The 17,400-nt window shown below is 33.0% G+C and overlaps 1 protein-coding gene across 1 annotated transcript; it reads left to right on the top strand.

The window, feature by feature from the left end:
- Positions 1-12,250: 12,250 nt before the first annotated feature.
- LOC149150877 (uncharacterized protein C24B11.05-like) lies at positions 12,251-16,057 on the top strand. Its single transcript, XM_089438182.1, has 9 exons — positions 12,251-12,393; positions 12,574-12,648; positions 12,749-12,814; positions 13,447-13,544; positions 14,112-14,149; positions 14,330-14,417; positions 14,533-14,778; positions 15,479-15,544; positions 15,647-16,057. Exons 2-9 carry the CDS (start codon positions 12,585-12,587, stop codon positions 15,803-15,805), a joined length of 825 nt encoding a protein of 274 aa, XP_089294308.1. The 5' UTR covers positions 12,251-12,393; positions 12,574-12,584; the 3' UTR covers positions 15,806-16,057.
- The last annotated feature ends 1,343 nt before the right edge of the window (positions 16,058-17,400 follow it).

Genomic DNA, 17,400 nt, shown 5'->3' with positions numbered 1-17,400 from the left:
CATCCTAGATACATAAATCTGTCTTCCCATCTGTCTGCTGACCAAAGTTCTGAATACTGCAGTTTAATGAAGCAACTTACTGATGTGTTTTCATGGGAATATAGTGACCTGAAAACCTATGATAAAAAGATTATTTAGCATAAAATCCATCTAGAGAAAGATACCATACCTTTCAAATAGAACCTGAGACCAATAAATCCTATACTTCTTCCTCTGGTTGAAAAAGAAATTAAAAATTTGTTGGATGTTAAGATCATAGTCCCTCTCAAATATTCCAAGTGGGTAGCCAACCTAGTAGTGGTGAGGAAGAAAAGTGGAGAAATCAGACTGTGTGTCGATTTCAAAAACTTAAACAAATGCTCTAAGAAAGACAACTATCCTCTACCCAAGATGGAGCATTTGCTGCAGAAGGTCTCAGGAGCCAAAGCGATGTCTTTCCTGGACAGATTTTTATGGTTTAATCAGATTGCTGTGCATCCAGATGACCAAGAGAAGACTACATTTACCACTCCTTGGGGCACTTTTATGTATGCCAAGATGCCTTTTGGATTGATGAATGCTAGAGCAACCTTTTAGAGAGCTTTGGATATAGCATTTGTAAGAGAGAAGGATAAATTTGTCCTTATCTACCTTGATGACATAACATTATACTCCAACAACCATCAAAATCATTTGCAGCATTTGAAAGAAGTGTTTTTGAAGTGTAGAAGGTTTGGGATTTCAGTTAATCCAAAAAAGTCGCAATTTGCTTTAGAAGAAGGTAAGCTGTTAGGAGATGTTTTTTCTACTGCAGGTGTTCAAATTGACCCAAAAAGAGTAAAAGCAATACAGACTTTGTCTGTCCCAAGATCGAAGAAGGGTGTCCAATCCTTTTTGGGAAAAATTAATTTTGTAAGGAGGTTTATACCAAATTTTGCAGAACTGGTGAAGCATGTTACCTCCATGCTGAAGAAAGGGTCAGAGGTTAGATGTACTGATGCAACAAGAGGATCTTTTGAGTCCATTAAAAAATCTATTATGGAGGCTCCCACTTTAATAAGTTCGGACTACAAAAAGGAGTTCCATGTATTCTCATTTGCCTCTGAAGACACCATTGTAGTAGTTCTATTGCAAGCAGATGAAGAAGGCTCAGAACATCTGGTGACATTTTTCAGCAAAATCTTGAGGTATCCTGAGCTGAGGTATGACATTGTTGAAAAACAAGCATATGCCCTTATCAAATCCTTGAAAGCTTTCAGAATTTATATCTTGCATTCTAAGATAATTGCATATATACCCTCTGCTGCAATAAAAGATGTCTTAACACAACCTCATGCTGATGGAAGAAGGGCTAAATGGATTGCAAAGCTAATTGAATTTAATATAGAACTGAGGCCCACCAAACTTGTCATAGGTCAGGGTCTTGCCAAGTTATTGGCTGAAGAAAATTGCAAATCATTCGATATTGATTTCCTATGCATAATTGTAGAAAGTGGTCAGACAGATGAAGAAGAGGAAGCAACTAAACCAGAGAGAAAGCAGTTAGTGGACGAAAATCTGGCTTCTTGTGATTGGTATTCTGCAATAATTAATTTCTTGTTGAAGCTAGAAATCCCTTCAGGATTTACTCAAATTCAAGCTAGAACTATTAAGCTTAGGGTAGCTAAATATTGCATTAATGAAAATCTGCTCTACTGGAGGGATCCATCTGGAGTGCTTTTGAGGTGTCTGGACAAAGAGCAGTCAATAGAAGTTATGCAGCAGTTGCATTCCAGCATGTGTGGAGGGCACCATTATTGGAAGACTACAACCCATAAAATTCTCAGAGCTGGATATTACTGGTCGTCCTTGTTTTCTGATGTATTTTCATTTGTTAAATCTTATGACAGGTGCCAAAGATTTGAAGGAAAGTAGCAGTTGAAGTCCCTGCCCCTAAAATCAATACATGCAAAAGGACCTTTTCAGTAGTGGGGCTTGGATTTTATTGGACAAATCAATCCACATTCCAGTGGCCAGCATAGATGGATATTAGTAGCCACTGATTATTTTACCAAGTGGATTGAAGCAATTCCTACTAGAAAGGTTGATCATAATGTGGTTATGAAGTTTTTGACAGAGAATATCTTTACCAGATTTGGTTGTCCACACAAATTAGTCACAGATAATGTAGCAGCCTTCAGGGCAAAAGAATTGGTGGAAATGTGTGATTCAATGGGTATTAAATTGGTCCATTCCACCTCATACTATCCTCAAGGCAATGGTCTAGCAGAATCCTCTAATAAAAGCCTGATAAGGATAATTAAGAAGCTGCTAGAGGATAATAAAAAGAATTGGGATTCTAAGCTCAAGTATGCATTGTGGGCTGACAGAGTGACCATTAAAAGATCCATAGGGAATTCTCCTTTCAAGCTGGTATATGGTACTGAAGCTGTATTCCCAATTCAGCTAACTCTCCCTGTGGCAAAATTCCTTCAAACAGAACAGAATGAGGAAGAAAACATGGCAAAGAGGATCACTGATTTAGCAGAGGTACATCAGATTAGAGAGCAGCTGGTGGAAAAGGCTGTAGCACATCAGAAAAAGATCAAGGATGCTTTTGACAGGAAGACAAAAATAGATAATTTTCAGGTTGGAGACTTGGTCCTTAAATGGGATGCACTAAAAGAAAAGAAAGGAAACCATGGAAAATTTGATGCTTTCTGGATAGGGCCTTTCATAATTTCTCAGATTCAAGGGAACAACACCTTCATACTGAAAAGTATGGGAGGAGAAGCAGTTTTTGATGGCCCAGTTAATGGGCATTTTCTGAAAATTTATGTGATTTAAGGTCTTTTGGCCTTAAAGGTTGTAAATATTTGGTTATATCAATTTTAGTCAGACTCCATGTCCAATGGAACACTAGAAATTTTTCTAATTTGCTTTCATCAGGAAGGCATTGATCTGCAGGTTCTTGAGACCTCACAGGGAGGATCTCATCCCCAGAAGGAGCCAGTGTTAGCTCTGCTATTAATTTCAACATTTGAAGGTCAAACGCAGGCTTGATCGGTTGTCTATGATAAAGAAGGGGATTTGCAGCAGCCATACCACCCATTCCTCATCACTCCGCTTACACTCTTATATCTCTCAATACCTCCATTTTCCTCTAAATTTCTCCATAAACCCAGATTTCCCAGCTCCCTCGGTGCGAAGTTTAAACCCATATAACTATATTCATATACCTGCACGTTGTTACTGTTGCTCTCCCTATCACGTCAGTCCCGAAAACATGTACATTAATTCTTGTCGTCCAATCGTCCATCTCGCGATCCAACAACAATTGCACCTCCCGCCACCGAAACCTGCCCACGCGTTAACTCGCGATCGCGGCGGTTTTCTGCCTGTCCCATCGTCCACGTGTCAACCTCCTATTGTGATCGCTCGGCTATGTACGTATACCACTCACCTCTGGTAAGCGGTGCGGGGAATACCGCCCGCCCCCAAAACCGCCGTCCCCGCGCATTATCTCCCATGTGCTTTTGCTTCCCGATCACCGTCGGATCTGTCTGTATAAGATCCGACGACCCTCGTCTATCCCGATCATCCATCTCCTGATTCCTACTATCAAATGATCTCAATCGTCTGTCTGTTTCATCCAACGGCTCACATTTGTTGTTCCTGCTTCCTCCCGATAGCCATTTCAAAGCGCTCTTCGCCGTAGATCCACGCTCTCCAACGGTGGATATTCCTCCATAATGCTTGCGCTCACAACCTGTACCATGCTCCCAAAGGACAGAAACGACCATTTATCAGTGTTTGGCACAATTACTCTTCAACGACCGCATTCAAGGGATAGTATGGCCGAAGAAGGAAAGGACATGCCTCGAGTAGTGGAATTCATTCAGTATTTATGGAGTTTTCATTCATATGACATTCCACCCATTCAAGAAGGACAACAGAGTATCTCAAAAGGCCAATTTTGTTCATTAAAGCACGCAGTTTGCAGCAGAGACCCATATCAAATAGTTAATGTGGTTGGTGGTCAGTTATGACCCCTCCACGCATTGAACAGCATGATATTTTTGTAAACAAACTCTATATATACCCAGAATCAAGATGTAATGAGGGTTGATGGATATTGTTTTGATGTAAAGTTCAAACTTCTGGAGACTATAACTACTATGATACCTGCAGTGTCTGGTCTTCATTTTTAGCTAATGCAAGCTTCTTTTGCTGTTAATTTCTCACTTCCACTTCTTCTTTGTTCCAGGCTGTGCCTGTTATGCATTTTTCATGTGCTCTTGATGTTTAGAATTAGAGGGGTTGTCATCCCACCTCTGTGTTAGAATCTATTATGTATTATTGAAGCTGTATGCAGGTTTCTATTTTCTTGGCGCCAAAGAGCTGTCATCCTGTCTATGCATTAGGAAATAGATTTACAAACCTTTCTACTGGTTGTAGCCGGCCATCACCTGGTCTTGTGCATCTACTGGTGTGGTCAGTGTTCTCCATGTTCACCTATTCCTTAAACTGTGAGTAATTGGTGGTCTAAAGCCTTGTAGTCTGGAGGTGTTCACCCATGTCTGGGGTTAAGCATAGTAGAAGTGGTTATCTGGCTTGAATATGCATTATTCCTTCCATTCATCCACCATTTTCCAACATTTTTGTTGAGTTTGTAATGTTCCCAAGCATCTCTGAGATACAACCTAGGAGAGTTTCTTGGGGTGATAACAGGTCATATGTCACATTGTTACAAAGGTTGTCTCCATATGAAAATTAATCATGGTCAACCATGCACAACCATGGTCCAACATCGCATTGTAACAAATATTATCTTTATATGAAAATCAAGCATGGTCGAGCATGATCGGTTAACGATTTATATTATTTAGAATAGGGTTTATATACCTTGAGTTTATAATATTGATCCTTTGGGTATAATATTATTTTGTTGATTTATAATTCCTTAGGTTTTGTGTATAAATCCCTGGGGTTTATTAATCTAAGGGTTCATATTCGTAGAGTTTAATGTTATTCACACGATTTAGAATATAAATATTTGGGTTAATTATTAATAATGAATAATTTAATTAATTATTAGTAATGAATTATTTAAAATTATTTATGAAATCCCTCACATTTATTTAATAATAATATGATTATTATTAATAACAATATTATTAATGGTTATAATTAATAATACTTACATTATTATAATAATAATAACGTGCTTATAGTACTAAAATATTAACAATAATTATTAGGGTTAATGTGTTAATGTTGTTAAAATAATAATAATAATAATAGTAATTATTAAATAATTATTTAAAATTATTTGTTTTTTAATAATTATTAATATTCATCAACCACGCCTCAATCTTCTTGACTTATTAAGCCAACCTAACTATAACCATGTTGGAACATTTCATTTTGAAGAATGACAATTAGACTCTCTTTTCTTGAGGTCTGATAGACCACATTGGTCTTAGTGGACCACATTTGTCTTAATGGACATTAATCATCATCATCATCATTTAAAGTATTTATTAAAACTAATTACTTATAAATTAATTAATTGTTAAAAAATTAATTAATTATTATTAATATTTATTGTTTAATAATACTATAAAATTTAATTAACACTTAAAAAATAATAATTTTATAAAATTTAATTAGCACCTCAAAAGATAATAATATTAATTAATAATAATAGTAAATAATAATAATAATATTAATATTAATTAATAATAGTAGTAGCATTAATAATCATAATTATTTAGTAATACTAATAATTATTGGAAAATAATAATAATAATTATAATATTAATATTAATTAGTAATACTAATGGTTAATAATTAGTAATTAGTAATTAACAATTAATTTTAAATAATAAATATAAAAATAAATAAGTAACAATTAATATTATTAATTAGTAAGTAATAATAAATAATTAACAATTTAATAATGAATGATTTAAAAGTGAATTTAGAATAAATAAAGGAAAAATTACATTTAATTATAAATTAATAATTTTTATTAGTTATGATGACAATAATAAAAATAAATTAATAATTTTTACTAATTATAATAATAATAATAACAATATTTTCATTGTTATAGTTCTTTTATAATATTGTTTTTATTATTATATATTTATCAATGATAAATACAAATGAAAATGTTTATAGTGCCACTTTTTGGAGTTTTTGGTGCCGTAATCTAGTGAAAATTTTGAGGTGAAATCTTGATTTGTGTTATTTAAACTAGTTTTTTTGACTGTATATATGGATTTAGCACTATGAAAAACTCTTAGGGCACTTATATTGTAGAGGGTTTACCCATCAATCTTGTGATTTCAATGAATTCCTACCAAGATTTTAGAGAAATTAGACCGAAAACCAAAATTAACACTAAAAACAATTGCTTTTAGTTTATATCAAATATATTAATATTTTAATGTGATTGTATAGATATAATAAAAAAAATGTTAATAATTATTTGTAATAAAAGATATATTTATATTAAAATAAAAGTAAAAATTATTTTAAAAACAAATGGAGATTTCTTAAAATTAGCCGGATTCTTTAAGAAGATGCCCACAATAATGACGCAAGAACTTGGGAAAAATATATTATATACAAATTTATCTCAAATACGGGATGTTCGAACATTCTTGGCAATTTCCTTATACATATTTAAGTACAAGATTATTAGTATTATTATATTGTCATACTGTCGTAACTTCTATGCTTAATAACTCTTTTCCTTAGGATCTCCCGCGTGCTATTGCTTCCCGATCACCGTTGGATCTGTCTGTATAAGATCTGACGGCCCTCGTCTATCCCGATCGTCCATCTCCTGATTCCTCCTATCAAATGATCTCAACCGTTTGTCTGTTTCATCCAACGGCTCACATTTGTTGTTCCCGCTTCCTCCCTTTAGCCATTGCAAAGCGCTCTCCACCGTAGATCCACTCTCTCCAACGGTGGATCTTCCTCCATAATGCCTGCGCTCACAGCCTGTACCATGCTCCTGAAGGACAGAAACAACCATTTATCAGTGTTTGGCACATTTACTCTTCAACGACCGCATTCAAGGGATAGTATGGCCGAAGAAGGAAAGGACATGCCTCGAGCAGTTGAATTCATTCAGTAGTTATGGAGCTTTCATTCATACGACATTCCACCCATTCAAGAAGGACAACAGAGTATCTCAAAAGGCCAATTTTGTTCATTAAAGCACGCAGTTTGCAGTAGAGACCCATATCAAATAGCTAATGTGGTTGGTGGTCAGTTATGACCCCTCCATGCATTGAACAGCAAGATATTTTTGTAAACAAACTCTATATATACCCAGAATCAAGATGTAATGAGGGTTGATGGATATTGTTTTGATATAAAGTTCAAACTTCTGGAGACTATAACTACTATGATACCTGCAGTGTCTGGTCTTCATTTTTAACTAATGCAAGCTTATTTTGCTGTTAATTTCTCACTTTCCACTTCTTCTTTGTTCCAGGCTGTGCCTGTTATGCATTTTTCATGTGCTCTTGATGTTTAGAATTAGAGGGGTTGTCATCCCACCTCTGTGTTAGAATCTAGTATGTATTATTGAAGCTGTATGCAGGTTTCTGTTTTCTTGGTGCCATAGAGCTATCATCCAGTCTGTGCATTAGGAAATAGATTTACAAACCTTTCTACTGGTTGTAGCCGGCCATCACCTGGTCTTGTGCATCTACTGGTGTGGCCAGTATTCTCCATGTTCACCTATTCCTTAAACTGTGAGTAATTGGTGGTCTAAAGCCTTGTAGTCTGGGGGTGTTCACCCGTGTCTGGGGTTAAGCATAGTAGAAGTGGTTATCTGGCTTGAATATGCATTATTCCTTCCATTCATCCACCATTTTCCAACATTTTTGTTGAGTTTGTAATGTTCCCAAGCATCTCTGAGATACAACCTAAGAAAGTTTCTTGGGGTGATAACAAGTCACATGTCACATTGTTACAAAGGTTGTCTCCATATGAAAATTAATCATGGTCAACCATGTACAACCATGGTCCAACATCGCATTGTAACAAATATTATCTTTATATGAAAATCAAGCATGGTCGAGCATGATTGGTTAAGGATTTATATTATTTATAATAGGGTTTATATACCTTGAGTTTATAATATTGATCCTTTGGGTTTAATATTATTTTGTTGGATTTATAATTCCTTAGGTTTTGAGTATAAATCCCTTGGGTTTGTAATATCAATCCCTTGGGTTTATTAATCTAAGGGTTCATATTCGTAGAGTTTAATGTTATTCACACGATTTAGAATATAAATATTTGGGTTAATTATTAATAATGAATAATTTAATTAATTATTAGTAATGAATTATTTAAAATTATTTATGAAATCCCTCACATTTACTTAATAATAATATGATAATTATTAATAACAATATTATTAATGGTTATAATTAATAGTAAATTTTATTAATACTAATTACATTATTATAATAATAATAACGTGGTTATAGTACTAAAATAATAACAATAATTATTAGGGTTAATGAGTTAATGTTGTTAAAATAATAATAGTAATTATTAAATAATTATTTAAAATTATTTGTTTGTTAATAATTATTAATATTCATCAACCACGCCTCAATCTTTTTGACTTATTAAGCCAAGCTAACTATAACCATGTTGGAACATTTCTCAATCTTTTTGACTTATTAAGCCAAGCTAACTATAACCATGTTGGAACATTTCTCAATCTTTTTGACTTATTAAGCCAAGCTAACTATAACCATGTTGGAACATTTCATTTTGAAGAATGACAATTAGACTCTCTTTTCTTGAGGTCTGATAGACCACATTGGTCTTAGTGGACCACATTTGTCTTAGTGGACGTTAATCATCATCATCATCATTTAAAGTATTTATTAAAACTAATTACTTATAAATTAATTAATTGTTAAAAATTTAATTAATTATTATTAATATTTATTGTTTAATAATACTATAAAATTTAATTAACACTTAAAAAATAATAATATTATAAAATATAATTAGCACTTCAAAAGATAATAATATTAATTAATAATAATAGTAAATAATAATAATAATAATATTATTATTATTATTATTATTAATTAATAATGGTAGTAGTATTAATAATCATAATTATTTAGTAATACCAATAATTATTTGAAAATAATAATTATAATTATAATATTAATATTAATTAGTAATAATAATGGTTAATAATTAGTAATTAGTAGTTAACAATTAATTTTAAATAAATTTATTAATTAGTAATTAATAATAAATAATTAACAATTTAATAATGAATGATTTAAAAGTGAATTTAGAATAAATAGGGGGAAAATTACATTTAATATAAATTAATAATTTTTATTAGTTATGATGACAATAATAAAAATAAATTAATAATTTCTACTAATAATAATAACAATATTTTCATTGTTATAGTTCTTTTTATAATATTGTTTTTATTATTATATATTTATCAATGATAAATGCAAATGAAATTGTCTATAGTGCAATTTTTTGGAGTTTTTGGTGTCGTAATCTAGTGAAATTTTGAGGTGAAATCTTGATTTGTGTTATTTAAACTATGTTTTTTTTTACTGTATATATGGATTTAGCACTATGAAAAACTCTTAGGGCACTTATATTGTAGAGGGTTTACCCATCAATCTTGTGATTTCAATGAATTCCTACCAAGATTTTAGAGAAATTAGACGGAAAACCAAAAATAACACTAAAAACAATTGCTTTTAATTTATATCAAATATATTAATATTTTTATTGTGATTATATAGATATAATAAAAAATGTTAATAATTATTTGTAATAAAAAATATATTTATATTAAAATAAAAGTAAAAATTATTTTAAAAACAAATGGAGATTTCTTAAAGTTACACCCACAATAATGACGCAAGAACTTGGGAAAAATATATTATATACAAATTTATCTCAAATACGGGATGTTCGAACATTCTTGGCAATTTCTTTATACATATTTAAGTACAAGATTATTAGTATTATTATATTGTCATACTGTCGTAACTTCTATGCTTAATAACTCTTTTCAGAAGAAACACTCTGCCTTCCTATTTTATATGATGATATCTATACTATAATTTTTGGGTACATCAGTTTGATTAAATTAATTTTGTTTGAACTATTTCAAATTTAGACTTTACCCATCAAATGCGTTATTTAATGTATTTAATGATTCGTCTTACAAAGAGGCGTTCACACCACTCGCCAATTCACACGAAGAGGTATTTCGAGGAGACGTTGCCAACTCACAATCTATATTTTTGACTTTATTATTTTTAAGAATAAGAACAATGAGAATTATATTTTCATTAGTAATTACGTGCGTTAAATAATTTATTTAAGGAATCGTCTTACAAGGAGGCGTTCATACCAGTGGCTAATTCACACGAATAGGTATTTAGAGTCTTTCATACTCATTGCCAACTCACAACCTATAGTTTTGACTTTATTATTTTTAAGAAGAGGGACCCTGACAATTCCTAAAATATTAAGAGTAATTGGAATTTTAAAATAATGATGATAATGGTATTTTTCAAAATAATAGATATAATTTTAATTTTTTAAATAGTCGTTGAAATAGATTAATGATTATTTATTTATAATTGTTTTGGTTTTGATTTAGAGTTAAATTTTTTTTATTATTTTAAATTAATTAAAAATTAGTTTGATTTTAAAATTTATAAAAAATTATTAATTATAAAAATAAAGTTATTTTATCATTGAAATTAGGTATAAAAATCAATAATTATTTTAACTTATAAAATAGGTTAATAATCTAAAATAAAAAATTATTTTAGTAAGAGAATGATTTATTTATTAGATATCGTAATTAATTAATTTCTCATGATTTTTAATTGTATCAAATGATGCTCACAAAAGTGAAGAAGTGAGATTAAACTAGTGAAATGAATCACATAGCCATAATGTTTATCTTTATTTTTAATTTAAAGAAATTTATTAATTATTAAAAAATAAAATTCATCATAGTTCAAGATTAAAAAGTTATTTCAACTATAGAATAAGTTAAAACCAATAATATCTGAAAAGTAAAGAAATATATTACTAACTTAAAAATAATATTTACCATAATTTCACAATTATAAGTTTTTTTAAAGGTGAGAAAAACTTATCATAACTGAGTTGTCAAACCAGCGGTGATGACAACTATCTCTAGCTCCTATTCGTGGTTATTCAAGGAAAACCACAACACCTGGGATGCATTTCCTTATGTGAGCTCTTGGCCAAGGGGGAGCAGTTTTAAGGCATACTCCAAGCCCATTCACAGCTACAAGTTATTTCGACTTTCCTTACTTGACCTCTTAGCCAAATAAAAGCATTTTTAAGGCATATTTCAGGCCCATTCACAACTACAAGTTGAAATATTTTAACTGTATAATAAGTTAAAAACATTTACTGAAATATATTGGTAATTAAAAGATAATATTCAGCATAGTTCACAATTAGAAGTTATTTCCACTGTAGCATAAGTTAAAAACATTATATGCAAATTAGTGAATTAATATGTAGAATTTTGTTGCTATGATTTAAATTTAGAAATTATTAAAAGAAGTTGAAAATATTTTTTTGGAAAGTTTAGTGGAACTTATCATCATCATGTCTGATATAATATTTTGATTGAGAAAAAAAATTGAACCAATAACTTCAAATCAAAAAATAACTTACTATTTATAAAAACCCATAACCCAACAAAAAATTAAAAGTATTAAAAAAATCCTAAACTCAATTAAAATTTATAAAAATAATTACAAATTGTGTGTACCCAATATTGCCATACTTGAAAGCGACACGCTCGTTTGAAGATTAGACCATCCTTGTATTCCCATACTTGAAAGCGACACGCTCGGTCGAAGATTAAAACCATCCTTGTAATTAAAAATATTTCAAGAGATGTGCAAACTCAATCAAAATTTATTATAATAAATAAATAAATAGCAAAACAAAAGTCTGTGAGCGACACGCTCGCATATTCCCGAGCTTATTACGTGCATGATCATGTCATCAGTCGCACTGTTAGTGTTGGAAAAAAACTCCAAATAAATAAATGAAACGTAAACTAATTGGCAGTGAATTCCGATTTACCACGACAGCCCGATCGACCACGTCACTGGTGCAGAGAAACCGACAATAAATGAAATGCACCTGAAATGACGGGGCCAATACAGCCATTTGGAGACCTATTTAAGGACCCCAATGTTCTCCCTCAAACTCCCCCCCTCCATTACATCTCAAGCGAGAGCTCTCGCGCTCTTCCGTCCCTCTCTGTCTCCCATATTTTTCGCTGCATTCCCAACTCTTTCAATATACATTATCCCCCTCCCTATTCGATTCACTCAGGTATCTTCTTCTCCACAAATTCTAACATATTTTGTATGGTTTCCAGGCAATTTTCTTTAAATAGTTCTCAAGTTTGTGTTGGGTATCTTTAAGTTCGTCCACTGTTTCGTATGATAATGCCTTTGTTATGCATATAGTTCGGTAAATCAGATGGGACTTTTTTGTGTACATTTACTGCAGAGTGACCAACAATGTCGCTGAATGAGACTCAACGCGTGAGAGACCAGAGGCCTCGTTATGACTGCCTTCTGTTTGGTGAGCAACACACTTCTTTGGTTTTTACGTTTTTCCTTTTTCAATGGGTATCGAAGTACTGCTCTTTGCATTCGTTTCTGATTTCAACCTGCGGTTTTAGATCTGGATGACACATTATATCCCTTGAGTTCGGGAATTGCTGCAGCATGCACCAACAACATCGCAGGTAACCAATATTGCAGCTCTGAAAAATTATGCAATTTAGGAATCTTTTAACTAATATTAATTTCAAGATTATAATCTAAATTCAAGCCTAAAATGCGTCTTGCGAAGCTTGAGGTTGTATGTTGGGAGTTGTAATATTTGAATTTCGCTGCCTTTTGAGTGAACTCAATACATATTTCCAGCTCTGCAACTTGAAGTTATCAGTCCAGGTGTTAGATGGCTCTGGGTTAATGCTGGTATTCAATATATTAGTGTACTAACTAGATTTTGTTGGACATTGGATAAATGAACTCTCCAGTGTGTTTCTTGAGATGGATTAACGGTCTGTAGTAAATTTTTATTCATTGCATTAGTTGACTAACAGCTACCTGTTTTGGTCTCACTTGTCCAACTGCAATAGTGATTCCCAACCAGTGGTAGTATTAGAGCAGTTTTATACACACCTTGCTGGTTTTGGGGAGATTGTTAAACATTAGATAAAGCAACTCTCCCAGTGTGTTTGGTTGCACACATTAAAAGTTGGATCAGCCCCTCTTCTGCTTGGCTTTTAGATACAACTAGTGTTGCTTCCTTTCGTACCTAGGGAATATCTGAGGTTTGAATTGTGGTTGAGGCCTGGTTGTTGTGTGACAGATTATGTGAATCAAAAGCTGGGAGTGGAGAGAAGCAAAGTACCAGACTTGTGCGGAACGTTGTATAAGACTTATGGGACAAGTTTGGCTGGACTCAGGGTAAAATTTCAAGCCCTTTTCTTTTATAGATTTCGGCATTGTATTTCAACTTGTAAGGTTAAAATGATTGATTTTTTCAGTTGGGGACCTTCCATGGCCAACTACTCTAGATAGTTCTGTAACGTTGCAGGTTTTATAGCACTAGCAAGTAGCTTAAGTATGGAAGTATGAGCTTCTTTCATCAGACCATGGCTCCTAAAATGAATTGTGAGCATCTGAGATATACAGTGTACTTTGATTTTCCCATGGCAATTGATGCACTGGCAGTGGCCAGCACTCTGCCAGGAGACCATTTTCGATACCAGAGACCAAACCCTATATCTTGTCTGTGGTGTTCTAAACCTGAATCATCCTTTTTCTTGCCACACCGATTATGATGTATTAATAAAATGTTAAGGTGTTTTGGATGTATTTTTATTTAAAAGCCGCTAACATATCGATTTATAAAATATGACAATTATGGACCTAGGCTCAAACTCATGGCCACGAGTTACAATTGAATTGAGATCCTCTATGACTTGAGTTTCATGAATTCAATTATTTCTGACCATCTTGTTGGACTTGCAGGCAGTGGGCTTTGAATTTGACTATGACGATTACCACAGGTAGTTAACAAATTTTATGCCCTCTTGTTTTTTAATTTAAAGTTATCTATTGTTTCTACTGAATCAGAGAAAATATCATTTATTAACTTTTCCTTTTTTTGCTTTGTTCGGAGTATCATTGATTTTTTTGAGCTTGACAGCCTATGCTATTTGACTCACTTCACACAAATATTTCTGCAGTTTTGTTCACGGAAGATTGCCATATGAGAATATTAAAGCAGACCCTGTGCTGAAGAGCTTGTTATTAAGCATGCCTCAGCGGAAAATTGTAAGCTCATATTAATCGCTTCAAATCTTTATATGATTATAACACCTGGTGATGGAGTCTGGGCTTTTTGAAAATTTAGAAGAATTCATCTTAACCGTTTTTTAATGTGAAACAGATATTCACAAATAGTGACAAAATTCACGCCGCAAAGGTCCTTAACAGGCTGGGGTTGGAAGATTGCTTTGAAGGCATAATATGTTTTGAGACACTTAATCCTCCTTCACGAATTATTGAAAATAATAATGCCCAGGATATGCTTGCTGTTAACTGTACAAACCCAAAGACACCAGTTATTTGCAAGCCCTCAGAACTGGCCACAGAGCTGGCTCTTCGCCTTGCAAATGCTGATCCACAAAGAACGGTATGAGACTAAAGCTTTGATGGCCATTTTCCTTGAGTTATATCGTTTCCTTTGAAATTGTGATGGATCATGTAATTTCTTGACTAATCAATATAGATGTACATCAAGATTTACACAAGCAGGTGAAGAAGAATGGTCATGCCAGACCCCAACTTGAAAAGTATCATTATTATTTCTAAGAATGGTCATCATGCTGAAAAATGTAGAGTCAAATCTAATATAAATTAGAATTGAGTGACTTAGTTGTCCTTTGAAAGGGCTTATTACAGCAGGGTTTGAAGAGGAAAAAATGCTGTTAATCTTCTCATATCCAACATACTTCCCAAACATTTACATTCCTTTTCACTAAAGAGGGGCTAGAACAAGAAAATTGCAAGCCACTAGTCTAGTCTCAAACCCTGAAGTTGTGTGAAAGTATTCAACAAGAAAAACATGCTAGTTTGTCTGATCACATCTCACATACTGCAAAATCATCCCCTTGTCCTCAAACTCAACGGTTTTGTTACCAAAAAGAATAGTGTATTCAGCAATAATCGAGTCTTAAAACATCATGGCAACCTTGCAATTCCACATTTCATGCTTTACTATTTCTGGCGCATGGCACACCACAAACTATCCATTCTTTTGTTTACCTTATGCATATCATTTTGACAGCTCCAATTGTAAGCATTGAGTCTAAATCTGTTGTGTTTTAGTGCAGATTTTCTTTGATGACAGCATCCGGAATATAGCTGCAGGAAAGCGTGGGGGCCTGCATACTGTATTGGTAAGACCATATGATTGTAAATGCGAGGTGGTGGTTTCGTAGAAAGGCGTAACTGGTCCAATCTTCTTTTAATTTTAATATTCGCTTCACTGTCATCATCAGGTGGGAACTTCGGTACGAAAAGAGGGAGCAGATTTTTCGCTCGAGAGTATTCACAACATTAGAGAAGCTCTGCCGGAGATATGGGAAGGAGGAGACGCAAATAGGTTCATGAATGTTGTGAGTGCAAGAGCAGCAGTTGAAACTGTTGTCACTGCATAAATCATGATCTCCTGATCTCATTTAATAAGTAAATGATTATGATAATGCTTTTGGAGTTCCTGCCTCTGGCAAACTCTTTTACCTGTTATCTTGTTGGCCTGTGTATCTGATCTGGAGGATCCCTGTCATGGGACGAATTCGATACGCAGACACAAAGAGATCAAATATGTCAATAATCTGTTTGATCAAATATTGGAATAATCTGTTTGTACAAAACAATTTCTTCTCTGAATAGATCAGATGCTCTGTTAATTCTTTGTGCGTTAATTATTCTTAAATGGTTTTTCCTGACGGGGAGGTTTGCGCCAATGGTTTTTACATGGGGAGCTCTCAAATCAGGACTCTAGGGAAGGAATGATTAAAAACCTTATGTATGCTCGCAATCGCCTTTTATGACTCGGTAGATTTAATTTAGTTTATTTTATATATAAACACGCTATAATTGACCAACCCAAAACATTATATAATAATCGATGACCTTTGATTTAATTCATACATTAATGTTTGGTAAACGTTACAAATGACCTAACCCACAGCATTAAATTATATTGGAGTTTAAATTATTTAGAGGAGAAAATATATATATATATATATATATATATATGGGAAATTTTCATTAAGATAAAAGGTTTAGATCGTTGATTTCAGATTCAACAAAATTGCGCCTGTCTCACTTTTACTGAATTGTTGGTTGGTATGTTAGTTGGCACGCCTGCCCGTCCTCTTTGACTAGAGTTGTTGGTTGGTATGCTAGTTGGCTGGTATGCTGCATGCCACAGATGGTACATCTTGACCTACCATATATCTATAGAGGCAAAAAAAACAACAAATACCGCGTAAAACAGATACATATTTACTAATCAGATGATGTCACAGGAGTAGGGTTATAAAGATTTGGGATACCGAAAGTTTGAATTCACAGTTTATGTGTTTTCTATATGTTTCATGCGAGTTTCAAGTTTTTTTTTTTCACTAATTCCGTTACTAGTCATTGATAAAGAATATAATTTCATTTCTTTCATCATGCTTTTTATTAAGAAATTGCTACGTAATTTTATGCCATTCGTCAGGCTTTTTATTAAGAAATTGTCATAGTAATGTTTTCCGCTATGAATGAAAAGTAATCATATGTATATATTAATTTTTGGTGTTTTTTTTTGGAAATTTATTATTATTATTATTATTTAATTTAAAGGTTATAGCCAAGGCAGGAACCACACCACATTGGTGTATGAGACCTTTTGTTTGTGGGACAAGAGACTCACTTTCATCTAGTGATTTCACTGTTAAGTTTATTAGGGCATATATACTTTACCCCTCTGCTTTTGATCCTATGACTTACTGAAACATGTATACTTTACCGTACAGTGATGTGTGGTTTGACGGTAACTCTATTTGGGCGAAGCCTGGGAGACCATAGTTCAAATCTCATTGAGTACACTGGCTTGCTGTGGTGATAGCTAAAGGGGCAGATTCCCCAATCCCGTCTGAGTCTAAGTATATCTGACTTGCAAGTATTTGGATGTACTCCTCGTGTTATAGAGGTAGTTGGATGTACTTAGTATATGGACTTGCACGTAGTTGTATGTACTCTT

Source organism: Pinus tabuliformis, chromosome 9 (assembly GCF_031772625.1).
Source record: "Pinus tabuliformis cultivar Carrire ecotype Pingquan chromosome 9, CPIR1, whole genome shotgun sequence".
NCBI lineage: Eukaryota > Viridiplantae > Streptophyta > Pinopsida > Pinales > Pinaceae > Pinus > Pinus tabuliformis.
This window is presented reverse-complemented; position numbering and strand designations above follow the sequence as displayed.